At 36.2% G+C, this 27,186-nt stretch overlaps 1 protein-coding gene across 2 annotated transcripts in view; it reads right to left on the bottom strand.

The window, feature by feature from the left end:
- Nucleotides 1–11,963: 11,963 nt before the first annotated feature.
- The window catches only part of LOC149806163 (glutathione S-transferase 1-like), a 31,503-nt gene continuing 16,280 nt past the window's right edge, over nt 11,964–27,186 (bottom strand). For both annotated transcript variants that reach the window (XM_089951069.1, XM_089951068.1), the window contains exons 4-5: nt 18,191–18,332; nt 11,964–13,066 (exon numbers count right to left, since the gene is read on the bottom strand). In XM_089951069.1, the coding sequence (XP_089807195.1) occupies nt 12,764–13,066; nt 18,191–18,332 (445 nt within the window). In that variant the 3' untranslated portion in view covers nt 11,964–12,763. The remainder of the gene's footprint in view (nt 13,067–18,190; nt 18,333–27,186) is intronic.

Raw genomic sequence — 27,186 nt, 5'->3', positions numbered from 1 at the left:
TTCCTGACTTACGTAATCGCGGGCAGGCAAACGTGACATATATCATCAAGAACTCGGGCGATTTCAATAATGAATAAGAGCCATGCCAGTTAATATTGGCCAACTTGCATCGTGTTAGCTAAGAGGTGTTTGTTTAATTTTATTTTGTTTTGTTTTTTTCTCTTCTCAGGAGGCCGTATTTCTGACCTAATTTTTTATCAGACTTGGAATATAGGTTTATATCATCAAGATCTCAGAAGAGTTTGATACTGAACAAAATCTACTCATACAAACAAGGTGATCTTGTGTCGTATTGAGTTTGTTACCACTCTAGAGTCCATTTTTCTAAACCGATTTCTATCAAATTTGGAATATGGATTTATCTTATCAGGAGCTCAGATGGGCTTTATAATGGGCAAAATTGTATATTAAAGGGGTGTTCTTCCATCTGACTGACGGGTTTTCACCACTCTAGGAAGTATTTCTGATAAGATTTTGATCGAACTTGGAATAGAGGCATAAACCGTCAAGAACTCGAATAATGTTTATAATTAGCGAGGTCTGTATATGTTAATGAGGTGATCTTGTGTGTGATTAGGTGAGTTTCTTACCACTAAATATACTCTACTGACTAAGCTTCGTGCCATTCAACAGATTGTATCTCTGACACAAGTATAATTAAACTTTATAAATTGTTTAATATCATCAATATGTTGATAAATATTATTATGAGCGAGACTGTTGCTTGTTATTGAGGTGGTCTTGCATCTTAGTGACAGAGCTTTTACCAACTCTATAGACTGCTTTTATTCGATGTTGATCAGTAGGCATAGATCAAGATCTCGCATAAAAGTAGGATTTTATCAATATGCATAGCTCATCAAGATCTCAGATAAAACTATGATATTGATCAATAGGCATAGGCCATTAAAATTACGAGAAAACTGATTTTTATTAATAGGCATAGATCACAAAAAAATCTCAGAAACGCGACTTTGATTAAAACGCATAAGATCACCAAGATCTCGTCTTATAACAACATTTTTATTATTAAGCACAAGTCGTCAAGATCTCGTATGAAAACAAGATTGTTATTAACAGGCTCAAATCATCAAGATTTCGTATGAAAAAAGATTGTTATTAACAGGCACAAGTCAAGTCGTCAAGATCTCGTATTAAAACAAAATTGTTATGAACAGGTACAAATCGTCAATACCTCGTATTAAAACAAAATTGTTATGAACAGGCACAAATCGTCAAGATCTCGTATGAAAGCAAAATTGTTATTAACAGGCACAAATCGTCAAGATCTCGTATGAAAGCAAAATTGTTATTAACAGGCACAAATCGTCAAGATCTCGTATGAAAGCAAAATTGTTATTAACAGGCACAAATCGTCAAGATCTCGTATGAAAGCAAAATTGTTATTAACAGGCACAAATCGTCAAGATCTCGTATGAAAGCAAAATTGTTATTAACAGGCACAAATCGTCAAGATCTCGTATGAAAGCAAAATTGTTATTAAGAGGCACAAATCGTCAATACCTCGTATTAAAAGCAAGATTGTTATTAACAGGCACAAGTCGTCAAGACCTCGTATTAAAACAAAATTGTTATGAACAGGCACAAATCGTCAAGATCTCGTATGAAAGCAAAATTGTTATTAACAGGCACAAATCGTCAATACCTCGTATTAAAAGCAAGATTGTTATTAACAGGCACAAGTCGTCAAGATCTCGTATTAAAACAAAAATGTTATTAACAGGCACAAATCGTCAAGATCTCGTATGAAAGCAAAATTGTTATTAACAGGCACAAATCGTCAAGATCTCGTATGAAAGCAAAATTGTTATTAACAGGCACAAATCGTCAATACCTCGTATAAAAGCAAGATTGTTATTAACAGGCACAAATCGTCAAGATCTCGTATGAAAGCAAAATTGTTATGAACAGGTACAAATCGTCAAGATCTCGTATGAAAGCAAGATTGTTATTAACAGGCACAAATCGTCAAGACCTCGTATAAAAGCAAGATTGTTATTAACAGGCACAAGTCGTCAAGATCTCGTATGAAAGCAAAATTGTTATTAACAGGTACAAATCGTCAATACCTCGTATTAAAAGCAAGATTGTTATTAACAGGCACAAGTCGTCAAGACCTCGTATTAAAACAAAATTGTTATGAACAGGCACAAATCGTCAAGATCTCGTATGAAAGCAAAATTGTTATTAACAGGCACAAATCATCAAGATCTCGTATTAAAACAAAATTGTTATTAACAGGTACAAATCGTCAATACCTCGTATTAAAAGCAAGATTGGTATTAACAGGCACAAGTCGTCAAGACCTCGTATTAAAACAAAATTGTTATGAACAGATACAAATCGTCAAGACCTCGTATTAAAAGCAAGATTGTTATTAACAGGCACAAGTCGTCAAGATCTCGTATGAAAGCAAAATTGTTATTAACAGGCACAAATCGTCAAGATCTCGTATGAAAGCAAAATTGTTATTAACAGGCACAAATCGTCAAGATCTCGTATGAAAGCAAAATTGTTATTAACAGGCACAAATCGTCAATACCTCGTATTAAAAGCAAGATTGTTATTAACAGGCACAAGTCGTCAAGATCTCGTATGAAAGCAAAATTGTTATTAACAGGCACAAATCGTCAAGATCTCGTATGAAAGCAAAATTGTTATTAACAGGTACAAATCGTCAATACCTCGTATTAAAAGCAAGATTGTTATTAACAGGCACAAGTCGTCAAGACCTCGTATTAAAACAAAATTGTTATGAACAGGTACAAATCGTCAAGATCTCGTATGAAAGCAAAATTGTTATTAACAGGCACAAATCATCAAGATCTCGTATTAAAACAAAATTGTTATTAACAGGTACAAATCGTCAATACCTCGTATTAAAAGCAAGATTGTTATTAACAGGCACAAGTCGTCAAGACCTCGTATTAAAACAAAATTGTTATGAACAGATACAAATCGTCAAGACCTCGTATTAAAAGCAAGATTGTTATTAACAGGCACAAGTCGTCAAGATCTCGTATGAAAGCAAAATTGTTATTAACAGGCACAAATCGTCAAGATCTCGTATGAAAGCAAAATTGTTATTAACAGGCACAAATCGTCAAGATCTCGTATGAAAGCAAAATTGTTATTAACAGGCACAAATCGTCAAGATCTCGTATGAAAGCAAAATTGTTATGAACAGGCACAAGTCGTCAAGATCTCGTATGAAAGCAAAATTGTTATTAACAGGCACAAATCGTCAAGATCTCGTATGAAAGCAAAATTGTTATTAACAGGCACAAATCGTCAAGATCTCGTATGAAAGCAAAATTGTTATTAACAGGCACAAATCGTCAATACCTCGTATTAAAAGCAAGATTGTTATTAACAGGCACAAGTCGTCAAGACCTCGTATTAAAACAAAATTGTTATGAACAGGTACAAATCGTCAATACCTCGTATTAAAACAAAATTGTTATCAACAGGCACAAATCGTCAAGATCTCGTATGAAAGCAAAATTGTTATTAACAGTCACAAATCGTCAAGATCTCGTATGAAAGCAAAATTGTTATTAACAGGCACAAATCGTCAAGATCTCGTATGAAAGCAAAATTGTTATTAACAGGCACAAATCGTCAAGATCTCGTATGAAAGCAAAATTGTTATTAACAGGTACAAATCGTCAATACCTCGTATTAAAAGCAAGATTGTTATTAACAGGCACAAGTCGTCAAGACCTCGTATTAAAACAAAATTGTTATGAACAGGTACAAATCGTCAAGATCTCGTATGAAAGCAAAATTGTTATTAACAGGTACAAATCGTCAAAACCTCGTATTAAAACAAAATTGTTATTAACAGGTACAAATCGTCAAGACCTCGTATGAAAGCAAAATTGTCATTAACAGGTACAAATCGTCAAGACCTCGTATGAAAGCAAAATTGTTATTAACAGGTACAAATCGTCAAGATCTCGTATGAAAACATGATTTTTTTTATAAATAGGCATAGATCATCTGGATATCGGATAAAATAATTAAGAGAAAGATCCGTATATATGTATGAGCTGATCTTGCATCTAATTGGATTGTCTTGTCAACACTCTGGCAACTCTATTCCTAGAATCATGACCGCTCCGGTGGCCTAGTGCGTCCGCCTCAGATGCGAGAGGTCGTGGGTTCGATCCCCGGCCGAGTCATACCAAAGACCTAAAAATGGTACTAACAGCTGCCTCGCTTGGCCCTCAGCATTAGGAGGTTAGTGTTAGGACTGGTCGGTTTGGTGTCAGGATAATGTGACTGGGTGGGACATCATGCTACGTGTCTGCTGCATGATGCCCCAGTGCTAGACATCACTATAAACTGCCACACAGCAGACATCGTAGCGATATGACTGAAAATTTGTTAAAGCTACGTTAAAAATCCAAAACACACACACACACACACACACACACACACAAACACACACACACAAACACATATATTTATAGGTTACTGGATTTGTATGCGAAAATATGAACGAGTTTTGGGATCGAATACTGCACGACCTTGGGAGTGCAGTATATCCTTCCGACAAAACGAGTTCATATTTTCCCATACAAATGCAGTAACCTTTTTATTATATGCTCATTTTTTTAATTCTACCTAAGGTTTAATTATATAAACAAAATACACTACAAGAAACAACGTAAATGAATGTATGCCGCATTCCAAACTAAATACACAAGCGCATATTCATCATTACACAGATCAACATTATTACTGCGCATATAACTCCGCCCAGATAAATTTGAACTTAGTCGCGCGCTCGACATAACTTTCGAAAGAAAATGGCGTGTTACGTTAAAATTGAAATTTGGAGTCATATTGTGAATGAATGTGCATTATAACAACTTTTCCATTTGATCTGGAATGAATAGACTTTGGTATTTTTCTCGATTCTAGGAAATTTCGTGATTATAGACTGGATTTGTATGTGATGATTCCACGTAAAATACATGAGATTTAAGAAGCTAGGGAGAAGCGTGTTGACATCTGCAAATGTGTTTCTGTTTCTGCCATTGAATGTTTGAAATCATAATGTGGGAACACTATGAAGTATTTCAATTGCAATTATCAAAAAGACGCTATGGAATTTAATGCTTATTTCATTTTGAGTGCAGTAAGGAGGATGCAATTGCACTTATCATCGATATTACAGCACAATTTCAAAATGTGTAATCCAGATTGAAAACCTATGACATGGCTCATATAATTCGGATTTGCAGAATTAAGAAAATACATTTTGAGGAAATTCAGGATGTAAAACTGTAAGCATATTTTATTTTGCCATTCTTATCACCAGCTAAAGAAGAGAGTATATGACTTTTCACTTGTATGTCATTTGTAAGGACCTTATCTTACGTCTGTTATATACTGTAGCTAGCCTAAATCCGTAACATTGTATCAACGCGGAATGTGCCAATGCAGCTGGTATGTGGCAGTCCACGAAACATCTGTTTTAGTTCATTCAGGAACAAATTTAAACAACCACAACGTAAAGAGCCTCTTACGCGAGTGTACATGATTTGTGGACAAATGAAAAGTGCTGGCGTCTGCGTCCATTGTTTGTTTACAATAGAAAGTAGTTCCTTTATGCACGTGAATGCTATATGTGTATTGTTGCGCGGATTCAATATCGGGTAATACTGCAAGATTCTGACAATGTAAAGTTAACGGGGAAGAAAATGAGCATATATATATATATATATATATATATATATATATATATATATATATATATAATATCATGCACGCAAACGCAGACATAATCCTTCAATTATATTTTTAAAATCATTATTTTTATTTAGATGGTCTTTCAAATTACGGACATAAACTTAAATGTATAGAAAATGTGGAACTACTGGAGGTGAACATGGGTTTTATGTACTGAAATTTCATGATCATATCTCAAAGAATGTTTTAATTATGACTGAAAAATTATTAAAGCTACGTTAAAATCCAAATCACACACACCTAGAATCATGAACGCTGGTGACGGGATGCAAGCACTACAAACTTTCTCAAAAATAATCAGTGGCTTAGATCATTTTTTGTATTTTTGAGGTCTTTTATTGCGTGCTGCTTATATTAGGATCATGAAAATTTATAATTGGATGCAGCTCTTTTTGCACTAACGCCTTACAAGCAAAGATCACTGTGACATATATTTTACGATTTGCTAACGTATGTTGAATATATGTGTTTAGCTCATGGTCACATTTTTCCCCGTGGTTTATACATATCCTAGCCTATACAAAAGGTCCTTTCTGACCAGTACAATTGGTGCTATGGAATAAATACGTTTATTTAATGGTAAAATTCTATATTATTGGCATAACATTTTATTTTGTGATAGGTAACCCTGAACAGGTTAACATGTGGGTGATAGCAATTATTAGAAGAGTTGACGGCATACATTGCATGTGCAGTCTTGGTTGTAGTGGGTATTACATGAACTATATTTACTTCTAATAACTGTCATACCTGCTGTAGCTCCATGGTTACTCAAAAAGCCGGCGAACCAGTACAATCTGGCTGCAGCAAAGTTTAGGAACCATGTTCAGTTTTTGTTTTTGTTTATTAAATCAATACAGAGCTCCTACGTTGTTATCATTGAAACTAAATTTTATTTTATTGTTTTATGTCTTGTACGCCATGTTAGAGGGGCTAAGATTTCCTTGTCATTGTCTCTTTAATCTGAATATATGTTCTATATCAACATACGACCCGCGGTCCTCATGCAGTCGGCCTTGACATTTTGTGCTGCGCTCGGCCCGTGCTCTTAATTTATTCATGTGTATTTATCCTTTAATTATCGACACAGAATTTACGCAGTGCGACTTGCTTAGTTCCAATCAAGCTCAAGTCTAGCTCATGTAAACGTTGGAGTTGTGCACCCCTGTTCTACATGGTAATTAATGTTTATATTAGCTATTGGAGACTAAATAAAGTTTCGTTGCGGAGAGTGAAGTATTTGTTGATTACACTGGTTTAAAATGTGAGATCTAGGAGAAAACTGTTCTACATATTGTGAGTCTTTGGAAGCGAAAGATGACTGATGGTTGCAAATTAATCGTATTTATAATTGCATTATTTAATTGGCTGTGCCGGATGCAATTGATTACAAAATCACTATAATTTTCTTGTCAGAAATAACCATGTAATTATTTGCTAACAGATTTAATGTTCCTTGGTTGCATGGCAAGTACTTTTCATGCAAACTACCATCAACAGTGGCAAATATTAAATGTAATAACACAAAATTAATTTTACATAATGTAAATACACATTGTTCGTTACACAAATCATTCAAAATTCATTCACAATTAAATATTCCCATATCGTCAGTAAATAATTGGAGAAAACACACTGTTTCCAGGATGATGTTGGTAACCAATGCCACTGCATGGACAAACAATTCAATTCCAGTGTCACCCGAATTCTGAGTTTCTATTGAAATAATGTAACGTTAATTTTTGACCCAAAATATCTTCAAATTAAAAATTTCATAGATATCTACCGGTTCAAGACATAAAGTGTCTGTTTTTTTTTTACATTACCTTTTGAAAATGTATTGAAACACGAAGTATAATCAACAACTGAACAGATTTCTGCATGTTTCTTGCCAAAATCAACCTGGTGCAGCAACGGCGTCTCGCAAGGGCGCCACCTTGGGATCAACGTGGAAAGAATGTATACCAAACGGGGCGCATAATGCAGAAATATTGCAATCGCAAATTTAACCTGAAATCCTTTCCGTAAGGATGTTACTTAAATGAGAAATGACAGTAAGTTCTTCAAGTCATTCATATTAGGCACAAAAAAATGTACACGTAACAATTAGGACTTTCGTGTACTATTAAACAAAGTCCTCATTATTATTATTATTATTATTATTATTATTAAACAAGGAGACGTAACCAGTCATCCGAACACTTGTCATGCGACGGAATCGGACTCCGTATGTGCATGGCCGTATTATCCAATATACATCTACACAGCAGGCACTGTGCCTATGGTCTACGAAAACACCATGTTACTGAAAAGTGTATACACAAACACACAGTCATGTCAATGACAATCGCTTTATTAAAGAAGTGACTAGGGCCTACAAGGACCAAAATCCAGTCCCGAAAATATGCATGAGAGATATTGGTTAGATTTGTTGAGAGAATAACATTTCCCGATGGTCTCATTAGCTGTAATAATGTTCAGTTCCTTTAATATGGTAAAGAGAATGACGATTTACTATGAACAAAAAATCCAGACCATTCTATATATTAATGAGAAGACGTTTGTTTGCAAACTTTTAACTTTTGTGAATTCCTTTGTTTGGATATTACGACTAAATCCGGCTTCGATTATTACAATATGCAATTAGATGTGTGAGCTTTGGCTCCTGGAATTCGCCAGTTACAATGACCTTATGCTAAAAAACACCTTCGACCAACACAATGAATCCAGAAGATGGACGTGGCACATTCCAATCGGAGACCATCAAAGTCAGATCGACTACATCATGGTGAAGAGGCTCGTACAGTCAAGTGTAAACATCGCCAAGACTCGAAGCTTTCCCGGAGCGGACGTAGGAAGTGACCATGATCTGGTGATGATGACCTTCAGGCTACTTCTAAAGACTGTCAAGAAAGAGAGCCACACAAGAATAAAATTTTATCTCGAGAAATCGAATGATCCCGAAGTATCAAAAGCCTTCCGGGCAATGATTGGTGGGAAATTTGCACCGCTCACCTTCCTCGATGCTGACAATACCGACATGGACACGTTGATCACCACCTTCAATACAGCAACGACCGAAACAGTCAGCGAGATTTTTGGGAGACATCGCCCAGTCAAGAAGCCCTGGGTTACAGCTGAGGTCCTGAACCTGTGTGTCAAGAGGAGGGAACTGAAGAAGAAAAAGAACGATACAGAAGGGGCAGAGCAGTACAAGGCAGTCAACCGGGAAGACAAGAAAAGCATGAAAAAAGCAAAAGAGAAATGGACAGAAGAACAGTCAAAATACATTGAGGGAAACTTGAAAAGGAACAACAGCAGTTGTTATGTATATTTGATTAATTTTTTATATCTGATTTACTATATATTTATTTAAATTTAATTGTTCGTCTGTTTTAAACATTTTATTTTTCACTACATGATATTGTAATGTAAATTTATTCACTAGAGTTTATATTCCTTTTTAGAAAATAGTTTGACCTTGACTGTTAGTTTATAACACGAGGTATTGATATAAATCCTGACCTTGTTTCAGAATTGTAGCAAGCTTCGTAAACAAGTTCTTTTTTATTTTAAAATGATTGCTTGTTTCAAAGGTCATGACGCGACTTTGTCTTTACTGGGTAAACGTGATCTGTGACAAGTACTTGCTTCTATAAACTTCCAGAAGATGATCACGTGACCCTTGTTTACATTTTAGAAACCCATATAACCCATGTATTGGAGAATAAATCTCAGTAGAAGCTGGGCTGTTAAACTGTTAGTTGTACGTTGTGCTGTTTGGAATTATTTCAATTTACTTGGTTTTGAGTTATTTCAAATTACTTGGTTCAAAAGGATTAATTCGATCATTTTCTAGAAAATACGTGTGCTCATGTAATATTGTGGAACAAGGACCGTTTTCTGTAATAAAAATTTATTCAGCTATCAGAAACCGGAGTAATAACTTTTGTTTCTACAAGGAACTGTAGACTTCAACACTACAGATTGGAGCATACGTCGTTGTCTTCCATCTTGGATTCTTCGTCGGGATTCGAACGTGAAATCAGTAGAACATTTTGTTATTAGGACTACAAAAATTTTATTCTCGGATTATTTTTGGATTTGATTTTATAAAACCGTAAGTTCATATTTTTTTTCATTTTTACATAATTTTTCCAGGGAAATAAATTATTGTATTTTTCAAAGCTTGTTGTTTTCACTCTTTCTTCTGCTACTGTTTATTCGAGTCTAAACAAGTGACATAAAACAGGTAAGTATACCAACTTGTCCAATTTCTAACAAGCACAAAACAAAGGCGGGTTACCTCCTTACAGGACAAAGCCGGAAACTGCCTCACAGAAGAAAAATATATTCTGGAAAGATGGACAGAGTACTGCGCAGAACTTTACACCCACGGAGCCACAATAGATCCAAAGGTACTGAACGTCCCTCCAGCAACTAACAACGACAACCAGATCGCTGAAAAAGAGGACGTCAGCAGGAGTGGACAACATCTCAGCAATACTGATCCAAGCTGGGGGAGAATCAGCGATTAGCGCGCTCATAAACATCTACAACAAGATCTAGCAAACAGGAGTATGGCCATCGCTGAGGACCCAATCACTGATCATCACCCTCCCCAAGAAAGGTAACTTGCACCAGTGTCAAAACCACCGTACAATTAGTCTTATAAGCCATTCAAGCAAAGTCATGTTAAGGATACTGATGAACAGACTAAAGCCACAAGCTGAAAAGATAATTGAGGAGAAGGTATGGCTCAGAGCTGGGCTCAGCACAACAGAGAAGATCTTTAACCTCAGGATATTGGGTGAGAAGTATCTCCAACACCAGCAAGATCTGTACCAGGTGTTCGTGGATTTCAAGAAGGCATTTGACAGGGTAGGGCATGCATCCTTGTGGGGGACCATGAGACTGTACAACATGAATGCCAAACTCATCACAGTAAAAGAGCACCTCTATGACAAGGCCACCAGTGCAGTATACTTCAACGGCAGCATAGGGGACTGGTTCAGAACGACAGTCGGAGTCAGACAAGGCTGTCTGCTCTCTCCCACACTATTCAGCACCTTTCTGGAGAGAATCGTGGCAGACGCGCTTGAAAATCATGAAGGGAGGGTCAGCATCGGAGGCAGAACAATCACCAATTTACGTTTTGCCGACGGCGTTGATCGACTAACAGGAAATGAGCAAGAATTATCTAGTTTCGAAGAGAGCCTCGACAAAACCTCTGCAGTCTACGGCATGGAAATCAGTGCAGAGAAGACCAAAAATTATGACCAACAACACCAAGGGCATCACCACTGACATCAGGGTCCAAGGTACGAAGCTAGAAACAGCCCACAGCTTCAAGTATTTGGGGGCAACTGTAACAGAAGAAGGATCGAAGCCTGAAGTACTCTCCAGGATTGCACAGACAACAGCAGCGCTGACAAAACTGAAGCCTATCAGGAATGACAAAAACATCGCACTCATTTCAAAGGACTGATGAAATCACTAGTGATCTCCATATTTCTCTACGCCTGCGAATCGTGGACCATAACAGCTGACTTAGAGAAAAGGATACAGGCCACAGAGATGAGATGTTTCCGAAAGATCCTCGGCGTCACATACAAAGACCATATCACCAATGAAAAAATACGGCAAAGGATAAGACAAACCATTGTGCCTCACGATGACCTACTGATCACAGTGAATAAATGTAAACTGCAGTGGTATGGGCATGTCTCACGCTCATCAGGACTTGCCAAGACAATCATGCAAGGCACTGTACAAGGAAGAAGAAAGAGAGGCAGGCAAAGAAAGAGGTGGGAAGATAACATTCGAGAGTGGACAGGCTTGACATTGAGCGGCTCACTGAGCAAGACGGAAGATCGAGAGGAATGTAGGAAGCTGGTTGTTCGGTCTTGTGCGGTGCCCGAACGGTTTACCAGACTATGGGACTGACGATGATGATGATGATATTTAAGTCAGTATTCTGTCAAGGGATTAGCACAATTGGGTTGTTTTGAAGTTAACCATACTAAAGTCAGTATTCTGTCGAAGGATTGGGTCTGTTAGGTTATTTGAACCCATCAACATTTCCTCCGATATTTACAAATATACAGTATGCTATTAAATATATGGCTACATGACGGTATGTGATGATACATAATATATACAATTACGATTACAAAATGATGTTTAGTCTCAGTATTTTACTTTATTTCATCATTGCTAAATATCATATATATACTCAGTGCCCAAATGTCTCGTAATTTATATCATGTCTCATAATTTATATCATGTCTCGTAATTTCTATCAGGAGGAGGCATTGTACTCACTCATAACCATCCTCCGCGCTATATTTCAGATGATACAAATTTTGAGAATAAACGTTGTATCTTAGTTGGAGGAACAGTGGCTATCTTAAAACACAAGTTCGCTGGATTTTTTTGTTTGTTTGTTTATTACGTGTCAAAAGAAGAGAGCTGAAGAAAATCCTCGCATGCTTTTCAAGCCTCCATTCACGTTTATGATGACAGCATTGCATACCCGTTGGCAAACGTGCTAAACTTGTACGCTCTCAATATGACAACATGCATTAGTATATTTAATACTTAGTCGTACAAGATATAAATATGAATCAGCAGAGGGTATTTTCTGTACGAATTCTAAATTCGAGCGTATCGTTACAAGATGTTCAACACGCTAACCCCTTATCTGTTTTCTGTGTGGGTCCTTCTTAGCTAAAAAGTGAAATCTTATATATTTTAATTCTAAGAGCCTATTGAGGTCAAACAATCTTAAGTCTTTACATTTTATACGTAGATTAAAAAATATACGACATTGTTGTATTTAAATATGTGTTTATGCTGCTGGAATGCTGGAATATCTTACATCGCAATAAATAAAACCTACAGCGTGACTCTATGCTCCTGTCCTTTCTTTAAAAAAAAAATTGAACGACGGCCAACAGTTGCAAGATATCAGCGGAAACACTTATTCTAGAGTATCTTTCATGATTGGTGACTTCCAATCATATAATCCCTTGTTGCATTCGTTCCAGTATGGCAAAAGTTTCATTCGCTGGTACCAAGCTGACAACAGGGGCCATTGGTCAAGATTATAGTTTCTAAGTTCAAGCAAAGCAATGTTGGTAGCCATACTGATGTCAGCCAGGGTCATCTCATCTCCCGCCATGTGCCTCTGTCCATCAAGCTGTCTGTTCAGGTAGTCGAAGGTCTTCTTCATCCCATTCTCTTTCTCAATGTCAGGTGGTTTGCCCTGGAACAGCTGGGGATACTGATGAGATAAAAAAAATAAGAATGAAATAATGGGAATTATCAAATCGCCCCGCCTTTAATATAATTCAACGAACATTTTCCATCCAATTTTATTCTAATTTTGTTCCATGTCTTGTTTTGGACTTTCTCAATGTTTGCCCGAGAGGCCTGGCATAATTCAGCCCAATAGGCATTACTATTCAGCACAAGTACATAGTTTGTCACAGTACGAATAACGTAGAGGCATGGCATAAAAGTAATGGCTTTACTGTATTAATATTCTACTAGTAGCCGCCCTAGCTCAGCTGGTAGAACGTTGGATCCGTAATTCAAAGGTCGCGAGTTCGATGGCAACGGGTTCAGTGCTCACCCAGGCCAGTTCAGGTCGTCTGCTTTAGTATGTCCTTAGGAAAGGTTCATGGCTCTCATTTTATCTACACGATATACTGTACCAAATATGTAACATTGAAACCAACACATCTTTTGAGACGAAATAGTGTTTATGTTACTATGAAGAACATGAAATACGTTGAGCCTAAAAATAATTTTCTTTTTTTTTTTTTTTTGCTACCTGCTGGTGCAGTTGTTGTTGTTCTAGGGTTTAACGCCATTTTTCAGCACAAGATAGGCTATACATGGCGGCCAGTATAACTGGTGGAGGAAGAACCCTGGAAAACCCAAGGAAGAACCACCGACCCACGAGAAGCTACTGGCAGGCTTTCCCACGTACCCACGCTAGCCGAGCCTTGGACTCGAACCCACGCAGACAGAGGTGAGATGGCAGTGATCCGGAACGGTGAGCGCTTTAGACCACTCGGCCACTCGGGACCCCTGCTGGTGCAGTAGTTTATTCCAGTGCCGATTTCAAAAATAAAACGCTACATATGGAAATATATATTTTAAATGTGAAATATCCGAAGTTCATGGAGGACTCTTGGTTACTATTTTTAAAATATTCATATCAAACTATTGAATTGTTTCAAAAAGCAGCCCGGCAAATATAATGTAACTTGTTGCTGCAATCTTCATCGTTCAATTTGTAATCAAATATCTTATTCAGATCGCCACAGTTCTCCTTCGAGGCCCAATTGTCGGGTTGACCAGATGCCCAGAAAGCCGAGCTAACCTTCTCACCATTCTGCCAGTTCCACTGTCCCTCCGAGGAAGCATCCGTTGTACCGACCCAGACGTTATTGCAACTGCCTGCTTTCGCTCGTGCCAAATTTCTGAAAAACTCTAGGTTGCGATCATTTAGACTGATCAAGTAGCCACCGTCTTACTGACAGACTTGTCTGGCTTCAGACCAGGTCTTACAATCGCTGTAGAACTTGAAGCAAATCTGGTCTTGCTGATAATAATCGTACCCAGTGCGACACGTTTTGTTGGTGGTGCTTAATATGAGAGCTGTTAATCTCATCAATGCGTCATCAGCTTTCTTATCCAAGGAATCAATTTTTGTAGTTAAAGCTTTATATTCATCACTAGGCCCCTGAGGTGTGGTCATCCCCGTACACGCGCTTTTCATGGCATTTGTTACGTCTTGCTGGATGATGCGTTGACAGAAAGAATCACCAAAATACATTTTCACGCCGCAATACGAGGATCCCTGATCTTCAACTGTTATTGAATTTTGGGTGCAAGCATTTTCGGTAGATTGGGAGCCAACATATGCAACCCGCGTCAACAACTGGTGAAACAGGATCAGTAAAGTAGATGTAATTATCATTCTCATTTCAAACTACGTGCCTAAAGAAATAGAACGTGGTCAATAATGTGTTTTGGTAAATTGAATTCGGTCCAGTACAAAACAAAATCGATTCAGCTAAATGATCGATATTGTTCTTCTTCAACCTACGAACACGAGCTATAGGTCTTATTTTTTCTTCGCTTTAAAGCTTTTCCTCCGTAACTTGCTCTTAAATAAAACTGTCACAAACCGATTCAGCGCGCATATATATATATATATATATATATATATATATATATATATATATATATATATATATATATATATATATATATATATATATATAATATCATGCACGCAAACGAAGAAAAAAATTATAATCCTTCAATTATATTTTTAGAAATCATTATTTTTATTTAGATGGCCTTTCAAATTACGGACATAAACGTAAATGTATAGAAAATGTGGAACTACTGGAGGTGGACATGGGTTTCATGTACTGAAATATCATGATCATATCTCAAAGATATTTTGTAATAAAAAAGAAAAATATAAATATAGTTCTTAGCAAGCTCTGGTCAGGAAGATTATCTATCTACCATGCTTTGATTTTGTATAGCTTGAACTATCGACCCATGATTCGGCATTTCAGTAGCCACATGTACCATGCTTTATGTATAACTTCGACTATTGCCCCATGATTCGGCATTTCTTTGTGTAGGCTAGTACTCGTACATTGCACAATCTCAGGGGCGAGCACTAAGAGTTATGTTCCGAAATTTTATTCTATTAGTTATGAATAGCTATTAAATTGAGCCTAAGTTTCCGTACTACATTTTAGACGTGTCCAAGCTATGACTATTGAAGTTTTGCAATGGCATTAGCCGTCTTCACTTAAAAGACCTTGCTATTAAAAAGCACTGTTCATATTCCTTAAGATTTATCACTCTTCTTTCAGTCACCAGAGCTATAGATATAGCAAACCCTATTGAAGACATGCAGTGGAACGAATTTAGAATGATTTTCCTGAAAACCTGTGGTGTGTAACCTATCTCAGCCCTATCAAGTATATTAAGTGTTGCACAGAGAAATTCTGCAGATATTCAGTCTGTTCTGCTTCATGCAGTTCGTTGGTGTTTGTTATTATTTTTTCATTTACTGAAGCCCAGGTAAAATAGCCATGAGTTCCACTGCCTAAGCTACTAATGCTATATGTATTTTCTTACTTTAATTGTTAAAATAATTTCGTATTTTCATTAGAGATGACATTTTCTAGCATAGATCACGTGCTGGTCACGAGAGAATCTGACACTTCGCACTTGGAGTTACGAGCCGCCTTTGCAGGATAAAATTGACATTTTATACATGTGATTCCAGGTAAATACCCACATTAAATATGAAGGTAACAATATGCATGCATATAATCCGTGCTCATACACATATTTATATAACAAAAGCTACTTAGTTCATTTTTGTGCGTTCCCAAATTTCTTTTTTAAAATTATTTCTAATAAAACCAATAAGTAAACAAGTATCTAAACGCATAAGCAAACATAGATTTGACATACATAACTTTATCTATCCATCTTTTACGCATCACGTAGCAACCCATTTTAATGATAGCTTCCATAAGTTACAACATTTTTCTGTATGCCAATTGACATTGATCATTCGGAAATGTAATGCCAACGAAATGAAAGATATTTAATTCTATAAACTGTTTACATGAAACTCACAACAATAACAATATAATGGTAATTGACATTTTTTAAATGTGTATCGTTCTTTATAGTCTTTCTTGTGTACTATTTCTATATAAAATTGGTATCACAGATAATTTAAATTATAACCTCTTGCTTTAATGGTTAATATAAAATTGTACAATGTTACAAAGTTGTTAATAACTATACGAAGGGGAATAACTCAACAATCCACCCTTGAAGGTAATAGGGACATTGCGTGACCATTTCTGTCTAATCGAGAAATAACCTCACATGCAGTTGTAGGAATACACTAATTTGATTGGATTGTTGATTCGCCTCTGAGACAAGAAAAGGCATATATTATTCCGAGTGTGACTGTCTCCTTCCACACCATAACTACGATATACAACAAAACACTTAATATCGTGATCAATGGTGGCTAATTCCGATGTTTCTTTCCGTTTGACTTATGTGTGGTTGCGTCGGACGGGGATGGATCGCTTACATTATTTATGTATGGTCTCTCTTTGCTGATGCACATGAACAAACTTGGATTCGGCATTGATGACTTTGGCGGTCAATCTTGTTCGTCTCATGTTGCCACACATTTTAATGATAGTTTCCATAAGTTACAAGATGTATCATTTATACCTATGTTCATTTTCATTCTGAAACGGAACGCCGATGTTTCATACTAGATTCATCGTTTCCTACAGGTTTCAATTCAAAATTATATGTAGTTTCATTAACTAATAAATTCATAATATTTAATAAATTTAAAGAAAAACAAAACTGTTTATCTATATTTCTTTATGTAAGTTCTACAAATATCTTCTTAATGTTTACTTCATCATTGACTAATTGTCGCTTAGTTAAGATTTTTATTCCCTTTAGACTGTATTTCACTGTGAAATCTTTCTAGAAAGGATCGGCATATTTTACATCATCTACATGTTAGTTCTCTGCTCTTTTGTCTTGTTTGTCATGTATGTATCTGACAAACTGTGTGTGGAGGAAGTAAAAATTAATTTACAAATACATATTTCTCTGTTTTGCATATATCTGTAGTTAACCTTAGTTTGTATGTATATGTTTAGTTTCTTATATCCCTGTCGGACTATCAATTAAAGGAGTTTGTACAAGCATGTATTTTAACTCCATTAATTGATAGTTGATCCGAATGTTTGGATTAATTGTAGTCTCTTTTAGAATTAGTGTATGTATAATTGCAATGTTGATAGAAAATGTTATGTTGCACGTGTAGATCTTAGCATTGGTGTTGGCTTTTTCTTTGGCTTTGGTGTTGGTTCTAATTGATGCAGTTTTGTTTGTCTGCAAGCCTTTGCTGATTTAAAATGTGTAGCTGAATGCATGTTTTCGTACTGCGATCTCTGTTTTCACCTTCCGTTATTTTTGTCTAGTGAATCCCATCTTATACCTAATGACTTCTTTATTTTTAGGCTGTTTCGTTGCTTTCATTATTTGTAGCTAAAATTGGTTTTGATAGCCCATAAGGGCAATTGTTCTTTGCTAAAATCGGCTTGATAGCCTGATAGGCTATTGCCAAAATAGGCTTCAAAACCCATTAAGGTTACAAGCATTTGTTACAAGAAGTTTTATAGCCTGTTGTGATAGTATTACTTGCTAAAATCTGTTGATGAAATGATCGTGCAGAGCTAATTTCTTACTAATTCTGCAGAGTATAAAAATTGTAAAGTCTTGTTCTTTCAGTGCTTTATGAAATGCCGCTTACCATGTATTCGCTGACTGACTTGTACACAGACCCCAGATCATAGTGAAGCAGACGATCAACCAGTGCTCTATCCTGCAGGTCTTTGGGGTACAGTTTGGGATTCTTTCCGTACCGCTGTACCATATACGTCATAATTGGACGACTGCAACAGTTGTGAGATGTACGATATTAATTTATATTGTTCTATATAGTTTCACTTTTTAAAATAATAAATATTTTATGACTGCATCCGTTGAAGTGCTAGTTAATAACCGATATAATCATTACACTGAAATTGTATAATTCTCAGTTTCATTCTTTCGCAATAATGCGATTTTGAAACTATGTATCTTAAAAGATTCGGAGAAAAACAGTCTGAAATATAAACTGAACAGACAAGCATACCGAGTATATTTGTCAAGCCAAGTTTTTTAAGTAAAATATTTAGGTACACAGAAGCTAACGAATCTAACGAACCATGTGTTCTTATTTTTTCTAAGTTGTGTATATTCCTTAACATGTCAACTAATATCTTCCAATCATTATTCACTGGTGCACCCGTGTGAGTCACCCTTACTAGAAGTTTCCATGCTTGCACAATTGCTTTCAAGACACCCAATTAGTGATTTTGTGCCAATAAAACACCCCAACCTCACTTTTCCAGTTAAATCTCAATATTTGTCTGCTTAACTGTCATTATTTGTGGCGATTTGACACATAAGCAGCAGGGAAGTTCTACAGACCCCCTGGCACAGACGAAATTAACCTTTCCAGACAAATAATTTCCGTAGAACCCTCAGAATTCAAAAATAAAGCCTCCTACGCGAAATAATCCGAAAAATTCCCCCCCAATTTGCATTTTCGGGCATAAAAAAAATGGCAGCTTTTTTGGGGGGGGTATTGTAAAATTTATTTGCCGTAATTGAATTTGGGTTGCGGATGCTAATTTTATTTCACATTAAAACAATATCATTGAAAATAAGATGAGTCGGAAAACTAGCACAGTCGGAGAGCCTCACTCGGCTAGATTAGCGCGAGAGCAATTAGCGGCGGTAAAGAAGCTTATTCCGACAAAACAATTATTTAAGAAAAAAGTTCGTGAGTACGATGATGAACAACATCATATTGGTGAAGTATCGTCAAAGTGGTTGAGTCCAGTTACCGGAGTAATCGAACAAGTAGCATACGGCAAACAAACGAAAGATAAGGAACTTAGAGATCTTGGGCTTATTCCTATGACAAGAGATATTGAGCAGCACACTCGAGTTGTTCCTGGCCAGCTTGATCAAATTCATCAAGAACAAACACAAGTACGTCAAGCACAAGCACAGAAACAAGAAGAAGAACAAGAAGAAAGATTAAGGATCCCAGGCTCCAGTAAATTTACCGATGATACTATCGCAGAAATAAAATCAATGAAACCGGATGAGGTTGTGAAATTTACTGTAGAAAATTATAGGAAAGATAAACGAACAAAATTGATGAAACCTAATACTGCCGAAAAAGTAACATTTACGCAATGGACCAAGTGGATATACTATATCCACAATGATGTCACAACGGTTAAAAACGATCCAGAATATTCTAATTTTTTAGTTGATGTGAATCTTTATAAAAAATCTTCATCCAGCAAAACTGAACCAGAGGAATTTGAATATGAATATCCAAGGGCAATACAAAAAATAATAACAACAAATTATTTTACCGACGATGCTCTTGAACAATTTAGTGACGAAGATAAATTAATTCAAATAGCTAGATTTGGTTTTATGAAACCAGAAAAATATTTGAATCCACAACATCAGCATTTAAGATTGACAAAAAGCCAGTGGATTCCTACGGTGTATTTTGCTTCTGTGGAGAAGCCGGTTGACATAAGCGATCCTGATTATAAAAATTTTATAGAAAAGATAAATCGATTAGATCGAGAAGAAAAAATATTACCTGAGAAACAAAAAACAGGATATGGATATTCAGTTTGCCCCGACAGTGTTGTTAACGACGTATCTCGCCTCGAAGTATTAATCGGAGGAAAGCGAGCCGGAAATAACTCTCGTGAAATAATCAACGAAGCTTCAGATATTTGTCAGCGATTATTCCGCGGTGGTGTAATTGATTCCCACATTTATAAAGATCTCATCGGCGAACTTATTGATTAAATCAACACAATTGAAATAATATGATTATTCACAAACATCAACGCAGACCAGCACTGGTTCGCGTAGTAAACTCTAGATTGCCAGTATATAAATACGTTCACGGTAATGGACTTGGCGATATCATTGGAAGTCTTGTCACTCGAGTAGCACCTAAAATTGGTCCCGTGTTCAAACAACTAGGATTAAAAGCAATAGGAAAGATTGGCGAGACCGCTGTTTCTGGTATTAGTAATTTAGCTAGTAAAGGCTTTAATGCTGTCAAAAGTAAAATATTAAATTTAATACGTAAAAAAAGACCAGTCAGATTACCTATCACTAGAGAGATGCCGCCCGAAATTAGCAAAACCATAAATGAAGCAGCAAATAAGAAAATAAATGATCTGGCGCAGGAAGTTGCTAAGACGAATATAGCACATGAAATTGCAAACACAAATCTGGCGCATGAAATTGCAAACACAAATCTAGCTCATGAGATTGCAAATACAAATCTTGGAAATACAAGTTTCATTTCAGGAGATGGTCTTCGTTTTAGACGATATCATTAGTAATAATGTTTTCACAAGTGTCAAATGAAGTGTTTGACATGGATGAGCCTGTGGGTAGAGACACATCCGTGCGAGATTTTCAGTATTTCTCGTACGAGGTAGTTGAACCAAATACACCTAACCGCAAGGAAATTCAAGTTCACGATACAACAAGATATTTTCTTCCGTCTGAGGCGTATATCGAGGTTGTTGGGATACTTAATAAAACCGATAATACCAACTACGATGCAAATTTTAACGTTGGATTTGTCAATAACGGTATCATGGCATTATTCAAGAGTGCCACTTACATGATTGATGGAAGAGAGATTGAATCAATCACTGACAATGTTGATGTAGCAACAACGATCATAGGCCTAGCAAGATACTCGGATGATTTCACCAGATCGGCTGGTCCTAGTATGATGTTTGCTAAGGATAATTCTAATGCGCCGATATTCAAACCGTTTGTTGTTAGACGACCGAATAATAACGCCGGCAATGCTGTTGCTGATGTTGAAAATATGATAATTAATCAAACTGCAGATTATAATCTTGGATTTGCTACGCGAAAGAAAATGTTAGTTGGAGCCGAGAATAATTTCTCTTGTGCAATTCCATTATCTCACATTTTTGGATTTTGCCGGCATTTCAGGAAAGTTATTTATGGAGCGAAACATACAATTTCCTTTATTCGAGATGCCGCGGGTAATGATAGAGCCATTTGGCGAGAGGCGGGTGATGCTGGTAAGGTAACATTAACTAAAATTACTTTGTGGATGCCAGCAGTAACACCATCAATTCGCGAGGAAGAAAAATTATTATCATTCATGAATCAAGGAGGAAAATCCATCATGTCCTGGCTAACAACAACAACCGACTCCTCCGATGTTAATATGAACGGAATATACACTTGGCGAATTGCGTCACAGCAAGGTGTTTCAGCGCCCAGGCATATATTCATTGTTCTTCAAGCCGCAGACAGATACGATCAAACTCACAGTCACATGATATTTGATCAATTTGGGGCAACAAACGTATCATTAAGAATAAACGGTCAACAAGAACCATCCGAAGAAATAGCTATCAATTTTGCTCAATATTCTACGGCACGCGCGTATCATCGATTATTAAGTTATATGGGTCGCGATCAAAATATTGATACCGGATTGCAAATATCACAACTAGATTTTAATACTCTCTATCCCATCTATTACTTTTCCCTGGAACATCTTGATTTGGTAAAGCAGTCGGTTGTCGATATTCATTTCAAAGCAAGAATTAACACTGGAGGACCGGCAAGAGCCATCGCGGTTATTCTTAGTGATAGAACAATGATCCTAGAAGGCATCAGTGGTAGAATGAGAGTCATCGACGCGCCCGTAGAAAATATGTGATAAATTCTAAATTTAGATAAAGTGATTATTAATATGCCATACGAACACGTCAGCGTAACACTGACCCCGGGTCAGATAAAAAAACTTCAAGCAGCAACAACAGCGCGAAGAGGTTTAAAATTAATCTTGAAAAATAATCAGATTCACGGTGGACCTAACAAACTATCACTGACACGAGGTCAACACGGACGATTTACCAAAGCCAGATCAGCGAATTCTGGTGTTCATGTAACTCTCTCCATTGGCGCAGTGAAAGATATGATCAAGGTAGGTGGCTTCCTTCCTTTCCTATTGCCTTTATTAGCTCCGTTGATAACGGGCGCGTTATCAGCAACGGCTGGATTCGGAGTTAAAAAATTATTAGACAAAGTTACCGGAGGAAGATACGGCAAAAAAAAATACCATCGCGGATCCGGCCTGAGACTAGGACGACCTCCAATATACGGATCCGGTCTAAGATCATCACGCCATCATCGAATTTAGATTTAATCAATGAAGCAAAGAAAAAGAAAATAAGATTTTTCAGAGGAGTATTCATGCGAGATCAATTACCGGACAAACCAAATTCTACCGAGACAGGAATAATTAACCTCGATAAAAATTCCGGCCCTGGCACTCACTGGGTTGCGTACGCGATTAATCCTCGCGAAATCATTTACTTTGATTCGTATGGACTAGCACCACCAAACGAATTTTTCAAATATATTTCCTCGCTGAAACTTCCAGTTTGGTATTCAACACTTCCAACGCAAACATCAACCGATCCACCAATATGCGGTCCAGAATCAATTAACGTTCTTGATGCAATTTCAAAATCATCCCGCCCTTATCACAAAATTTTATTTGAATATACCGTAGATAAATATCATGGTTGACATTTATGGTAGATCTCTCTTTAGAAAGAAAGAAGAAACAGATGAAGAAAAAAAAATCGATACATCAAATTTTGCAACCAAGAAAGACATTAACAATCTTCTATCGTTGGCAGAAATAAATCCTGGTGAAATTGCTGTTTTTCAAAATACCGAAGGTCGATTACAAACTAGCAATGTCAAAGTAACTGATATGATTAGCCGAGATGAATATAACGAACGCATCAAGCAATTTACTCAATTATCAGATTCAGTAACAAAATCTATCACTGACGTTACTAATATTATCGCAAGTTTACCATCAAAGGCAAATATCGCAGATGTAGAAAAATCTGATAAAGAACTATCAGCGACATTATTGTTAAAGTTGGATAAGGCAGTCTACAATGAAGATCAGGAAAAACTTACAAAGCAACTAACTAAACTAACTAACGATCTTAAAAAACTCGATGAAACCTTAAAACAACTTAGCAAGAAAGTTGATGATAATATAAAGAAAACTACCGATACTTCATTCGTCGCAGATCAATTAACAAAGAAAAAAGTTGATCAGGAATTGCACGATGACCTCATTGATAAAGTAGGAAAGATCAACGAAGATATTACTAATATTATCGCTGACGTTTCTGAAATAAAAACCACAATGGATAAGAAAGGCGATAAAGTGTTATACGACGATCTTAGCAAGACGACAAAGAAAATCAACGACGATATTGCAAAAATCAATAAACACATCGAATCGTTACGTGGAAGTGATGATTACGATGATCTTGTTGAAAAAACAAAATCCATCAACGATGATATTGCCAAGATAAACAAAGATATCGAAGCGGTGCGTTCACTAACATTTCAAAAAGCTGATAAAACATCACACGACGATCTTAGCGATAAAACAAAGAAAATTAGTGCTGATATTGAAACAATGCGTGTGTTAATGAATCAGAAAGACGAGAAAACAAAATCTATCAATGATGATATTGATCAAATCAGCAAAGATATTGAAACAGTCCGTGGATTAGTACACCAAAAAAGTGATAAAACATCACACGATGATCTTGGTGAAAAACTAACAAGAACAACCAGGGACGTTACTAACATTCTTGCCGATGTTACAAAGATAAATACTGCAATAAGTGAAAAGGTTGATAAATCATCACACGACGAGAAAACAAAATCCATTAATGATAATATCAATCAAATCAACAAGGACATTGAAACGGTTCGTGGATTAACTCATCAAAAAGTCGATAAATCATCACACGATTATCTTAGTGAAAAACTAACAAAAACAACCATGGACGTTACTGGTATTCTCGCAGATATTAACACAGTACGTGAACAGAAAATCGATAAATCATTATATGATGAGAAAACAAAATCCATCAGTGATGATATTACTAAAGTTAGTAAGGACATTGAAGCAGTTCGTGGATTAACGCAGCAGAAAGTCGATAAATTATTATATGATGAGAAAACAAAATCCATCAGTGATGATATTATTAAAGTTAGTAAGGACATTGAAGCAGTTCGTGGATTAACACAACAGAAAGTCGATAAATCATCACACAATGATCTTGGTGAAAAACTAACAAGAACAACCAGGGATGTTACTAACATTCTTGCTGATATTAACGCAGTTCGTGGATTAGCAAATCAAAAAGTTGATAAATCATTGCACGACGAGAAAACAAAGAAGATTGATGAGGACATTGAAGTAGTTCGTGGATTAGCAAATCAAAAAGTTGATAAATCATTACACGACGAAAAAACAAAGAAGATTGATGAGGATATTACTAAGATTAGTAAGGACATTGAAGTAGTTCGTGGATTAGCAAATCAAAAAGTTGATAAATCATTACACGACGAAAAAACAAAGAAGATTGATGAGGATATTAACGCAGTTCGTGTATTAGCAAATCAAAAAGTTGATAAATCATTACACGACGAAAAAACAAAGAAAATCAGTGATGATATTACTAAAGTTAGTAAGGACATTGAAGCAGTTCGTGGATTAACACAACAAAAAGTCGATAAATCAGCACACAATGATCTTGGTGAAAAACTAACAAGAACAACCAGGGATGTTACTAACATTCTCGCCGATATTAACGCAGTTCGTGGATTAGCGATTCAAAAAATTGATAAATCATTGCACGACGAGAAAATAAAATCCATCAATGATGATATTGAAGCGGTACGTGAATTAGCAAATCAAAAAGTCGATAAATCAGCACACGACGAGAAAACAAAGAAAATAAACGAAGATATTACTAAGATTAGCAGCGACGTTGAAACGGTTCGTGGATTAGCAAATCAAAAAGTCGATAAATCAGCACACGACGATCTTGGTGAAAAACTAACAAGAACAACCAGGGACGTTAATAACATTCTCGCCGATGTTACAAATATAAATACCGCAATGCTTCAGAAAGTTGATAAATCATCACACGACGAGAAAACAAAGAAAATCGATGAGGATATTAACGCAGTTCGTGAGCAGAAAGTCGATAAATCATCACACGATGACCTCCACAAGAAAATCATTGAAGATAATACTAAGATCATTGAAGATATCAACGCAGTACGCCAAATCGCAATTAAGAAAGTTGATAAAACAATACACGATAACCTCCAAAAGAAACAAAAGAAAATCAACGATGATATTCTCGCAGATGTTACCAAGATAAATACCGCAATGGGTGAAAAAGTCGATAAAACATCACACGATGATCTCAGCGAGAAAACACAAGAAATCAACACAAAAATTGAAAAATTGTCCCGTATTGTCATCCCACCGGATGTGGAAAATGTAGAAAAACTTGGTTGTTATATATCATTTGTGGTACAAGCGATAAACAAGATATGGAGACCCGAATCAAATATTACGAGTTGGATTGCACCAATTACTGGCGTATATCGAGTATATTTCATATCCAAAATAAAATTCACGGTAACAACTGAATTTCACAAAACTAATACATTTCATGAGTATTATCCTGGAATTTTTATTATTTCCATGGAGGAAAATACTCGGGAGGTATTTACATTAGAACCACCAGATAGAACCATCACAGGAGAAATCAAATATCTTGCAATTTATGAGTTTTTATCCGGGTTGGATAATATTCCGTACAAAACTAAATAATATAGTAATTATTATTGTAGATTAAATAAATGACAGCATCAGATTATCGATATAATCTTGCGCGATCATGGCAAGATTCGCTAAAAAAACAAATAGACGAATATCAAATAAAAATAAAGAAATACCAACGCAGATTAGTTACTATTGATGTTGTTGTTTATACTGCATCAGCTATAATCGCCGGCGCGGGTATTGTTTTATCCGTGGTAACAACAATCGCACCGATCGTAGCAACGATAATAATTTCATCAACAACAACGATAGCTGGCGTTCTCAATATTATTGCAAGAAAAATATCTTCATGCACCAGCGAGAAACTATTATCGTACAAAAATAAACTAACTAAAATTAACGACGCATATTCGAAGTTATCATCGCTGATTTCCGAAAGTCTCAACGATGGAGTTATATCCGATATAGAATTTTATTCGATGATCAGCATCTACTCGGAGATTGAACAAATGAATAATAATAATGTCCGAGTTAGTCCAGATAGTGACAAACACAACACCGCCGACAACAACGTTAATATCACTAAGCTCAACTAATCCAGAATTTAGTATTAGTTTTCCAACTCCAATTAGCGTCAAGGAAATGGCATTGATACAACTTCGTGTTTATAATAGCTGGCCTAATATCAGATCAAAATCATTCGGTAAATTATTATCAAACAATTCACTTGTTGTTGCTGATAAGAAACACGCCGATGGAACTCCTAGTTGGTTTGTCGTTAGTATACCAACCGGCAGCTATGAGATTGAACAGATAAATAGCGAGTTCAACACTAGAATATCGAATATTACTGGCGATGCTCATCCAGGAATAAAGATATCAGCACATGAACCAACGTTATCATCAATCATTGAAGTATCGTCGCCGTATATGGTAGATATTTACCGTTCATCTATCAGGACAGTATT

Source organism: Sinohyriopsis cumingii, chromosome 2 (assembly GCF_028554795.1).
Source record: "Sinohyriopsis cumingii isolate HCF-2022 chromosome 2, ASM2855479v2, whole genome shotgun sequence".
NCBI classification, from domain to species: domain Eukaryota; kingdom Metazoa; phylum Mollusca; class Bivalvia; order Unionida; family Unionidae; genus Sinohyriopsis; species Sinohyriopsis cumingii.
This window is presented reverse-complemented; position numbering and strand designations above follow the sequence as displayed.